The sequence below is a fragment of the Argentina anserina genome, chromosome 4 (genome assembly GCF_933775445.1).
Source record: "Argentina anserina chromosome 4, drPotAnse1.1, whole genome shotgun sequence".
NCBI lineage: Eukaryota > Viridiplantae > Streptophyta > Magnoliopsida > Rosales > Rosaceae > Argentina > Argentina anserina.
Window position 1 is genome coordinate 20057926 of NC_065875.1, and position 3776 is coordinate 20061701.

At 33.3% G+C, this 3776-nt stretch overlaps 1 protein-coding gene across 2 annotated transcripts; it reads left to right on the top strand.

Annotated features, from left to right (window-relative positions):
* The first annotated feature begins 646 nt into the window (after positions 1-646).
* Positions 647-3297, top strand: LOC126790666 (probable WRKY transcription factor 75). 2 transcript variants are annotated; one of them, XM_050516995.1, is made up of 2 exons: positions 647-1112; positions 1980-2528. In XM_050516995.1, the coding sequence occupies exons 1-2, from the start codon at positions 706-708 to the stop codon at positions 2062-2064; spliced, it is 492 nt and encodes a 163-aa protein (XP_050372952.1). In that variant the 5' UTR covers positions 647-705; the 3' UTR covers positions 2065-2528. The 2 variants fall into 2 exon arrangements, with proteins under 2 accessions (XP_050372952.1, XP_050372951.1); XM_050516994.1 differs by lacking the exon at positions 1980-2528 and adding an exon at positions 2958-3297 and having other exon boundaries at positions 650-1112.
* The last annotated feature ends 479 nt before the right edge of the window (positions 3298-3776 follow it).

The following is a 3776-nucleotide window of genomic DNA, read 5'->3' on the forward strand; positions in this document are numbered from 1 at the left end:
AGAAACTGCGCTGCCGCTACCAGACAATGAAGCTGACATAGAACACTACGTTGTTTACATAGTAGTCCCAAATCCTTGCAGCCTCGTGGGGCTGGCTGCGTTACTATCAATGCATCATTTATAATAGAACCTACCATGCCCAAAGCCTTTTGGAAATAGACGTGTGCTATCCTATTATACACGTGTGCAAAACCTCTGCAAGTATGAGTCTCCTTCCTCATCTTAAACAAGCTTATATGTTTCCAATGTTCGAAGAAAAGTATACCCCGCAAGAAAAGATAAATCTTAGGTTAACTTTGGTTAAGACCAAAGACTGGTTTGATACTTTGATATAAAACTATTCGTAATCAGTAATCACCTTCCATAATTTCCAAGTTAATCATGGAGCATCCAAGCGCCTAAGACTAAAGTGATTATATACTTCGTGGAATGACCGAATGACCATTATAATTTAACCACATCAATCACTCTCCATAAATTACGTGCCGTTTACGACATCAAACATGGGACAAGAAAGAGCTACAGGTTATTAGGCACCACCCAGCCGCCTCTCACTGCCTTTAATTTAATTAATTGATTCCAATAGAGATTAGATGAGCCCACACATTAGATTTATAAAGAAGCTGCTTCTTCCATATTGAATCGATCCTTCTCTTATATAACCACATACGAGTCCTCTGTCCATCTTCACCTCTTTATTGTTTTATGATGGAAACCTTCCCAACATTTTATTCTTCTTCTTCAACAACGCCACCTGCTGCTGCTGCTTCTCTGTCATTGAACATGGTGAACAGTCATTCTCACCATGCTTATAGTAATGATCAGTACCGAGCTAGCAACAATAAGTCAAATGGGTTCTTGGGGCTGATGTCAGAGATGGAGGTTTCGAACAGTATCAACAGCATGAGCAGTACTATTACTCAGCAGAGCATGAAAAGCTTCGGGGAGGGTGAAAGTAATACAGCAGAAAGATTAGGGATGAAGAAGGGAGATAAGAAGATCAGGAAGCCGAGATATGCGTTTCAGACGAGAAGCCAAGTCGATATACTTGACGATGGATATAGGTGGAGAAAGTATGGCCAAAAAGCAGTCAAGAACAACAAGTTCCCAAGGTCAGTAGTTCATCGATCGAGCGTGCATCTAAAATCTTGACTTTTCCTTTCTATTTTTTAAGGAAGAAGGGGGGTTTCAAATTGGAACTTTTATATTAATTTATTATATGCATCTATGGATTAAGAAGATGAATTAACATGTTGATCGAATCCGATCATATTTATGTTCTAAATATATCTGATCAATTACACCGTGACTAAAATTAGTTCATGGATAAATCATGCTACATGATAATTAAAGATTGGTTCTTGCCTTGACCATAATTTAGTACCTTCTAAATGTAATCTAATTATTGTTGATCTGTATGCATATATATATATATATATATATATATATATATATATATAGAAACTAATTAACTTACTCATCAGTGATCAAGTAATGAATAATGATTACCCATTTACACAAACTCTTTTATTATCCGATCAATTACGATGATCGATCATGATGTCCAGGGCTTCAATTAATTGCAATTAGTATAAAGAAAACCTGATCACGTGTGTTCTTCTTATGCTTTTATACATACATAGTGGTCAGTTTTGAAGATATAATCAAATTGAAGACATGTATTAGAAATTAACATATACAAATTAAGCCTAGCTAAATACGTACAACAACGCAAATTAATTCACAGTAGCTGTTATTGTTTGTGTGTGTATCGATCATTATCGTCACATGTGGCATGGTTATATATAGTCCTACTCCTATATGGCTATATCGATATTCATACTTCTGCACTCTGCAGTAAGAAGTGCAGATAATCGGTGCTTATTTGGAAAACAACACCTACACCGGCACAAATTTTCAAGTTAATTACACATTTAATTAATTAATCAATATATGACGTCTGCTTATTATATATTTAGGAATTTAGCTTGCCTTTATCGATCACGCACATGGATCGGATTAGCCAATGGAGCTCGTCGTCGGAGTCAAGCATGGCTAGCTTGATTGCCCTGCATTCTGATAGATGACTGCTGCTGATAATTAGTCAATTGTATACTCAATATCTATATATCATAATTAATTGAGATGTTAAATAACATTAGGGCAACACACAGATCGCTGGATTTATATATCCTTACATATGTTCGGGAAATTAGTACTGAACTTTTAACTTCGCCTTCTAGAAGGCTTTATATAAAATGCATGCCTTGATCAGTATTATTCAAACATTCATATAAGTTAATTAATTAATCTGCATGCATTGATATACCTAATACAGTAAAACCTCTATAAAATGAATAATGTCATGACCGAAAGAAAATTATTATTTTAGTGGGATTATTATATTATTAATAAATGAATAATTTATTCATTTTATTAATAAATTATTATTTTACATAGAGTCTTGTTGTTATTTTATAGGGAGTTTAATTAGTCACCTTTAGTCCCACAGTCTTACTATTATGTATATTTTTAGCTCAAATTCTATATTTATGAAACTAAGGGGTAAGATTATATATTTATTCACATTTCAAATTTGTTATAATTTCATGCCTAAAAGTAACTTTAAAATGATAAGTTTAAATAAATACTTTCCTTAATTTGTATTATGAATTTTATTCACTATTTCTTTTATATATTTGATCAATTATTAATCTTTTTAACTAATTTTTTAAATTTTATTAAATTTAATATTATTTTATATATTTGATGGGACCTAAAGAGATCTTCAACAAAATTATTATCATTTAGTAAGGTTCCTATTAATATACACTGGTCATGAGTCGAGACCGCATAATTTTTTTTACTTAAACGAGGTTATTAATTTATCGAATATTCATTTATTGAGGTTAAAACTGTAGCTAATTTCTAACATACTTATTATTTAATGACTGTAGAAGCTACTACCGGTGCACGCATCAGGGTTGCAATGTGAAGAAGCAAGTTCAGAGACTAAGCAAGGATGAAGGAGTTGTGGTGACTACTTACGAAGGCATGCATTCTCATCCCATTGAGAAATCTACCGATAACTTTGAGCATATTTTGACCCAGATGCAAATCTACACATCCTTCTGATTCATAAATAACAGCAGTACTGTTCAGTGACAATTACATGCCAACTGTGCTTTGTTAATTACTGTCTAGTAGCTAGCTAGCTAGCTTTGAAGTCAATTTGAACCAAAAATAAAATGGTACGTCCCGTACAGATTCTATTTAATTATTATTCAAATTTTGGTTTCTTCGGTTAAACCTCTCTCTCTTTAAATATATATATATATATATATATATATAGCAGGTACGAATATATCTATATTGGACTAATATTGCTACGAGTACTTATATTAAGGTTTTGATGTGTGTCTGGATGAACTGAACTGTCGTATTTCAAAGTAGATGTAATTCTAAGCTATCGTATCTCTGATCGATTGTTTCTCAATTAGAAATATCCCCACTTTTCCCTCGGTATGTGATCGGTTTGATCTGTAGATCTTTCACAATGACACTGGAGTCTAGATCTTACAAGTCTAGTAAGCATTCAAATGTTAGAGAGGATTAGAAATGGGTGAACAGTCCGATTAGGGAAGAGGGTAACGTTAACTCGTCAAACACTCAAACATCTGGCGTCTGATGCCCCCGAACATATATAGTCAGTTAGTAACTATGGTTTGCCAAAAGGCAATGATCTAAAAAAATATTGATGCAGGATGCTATATTTA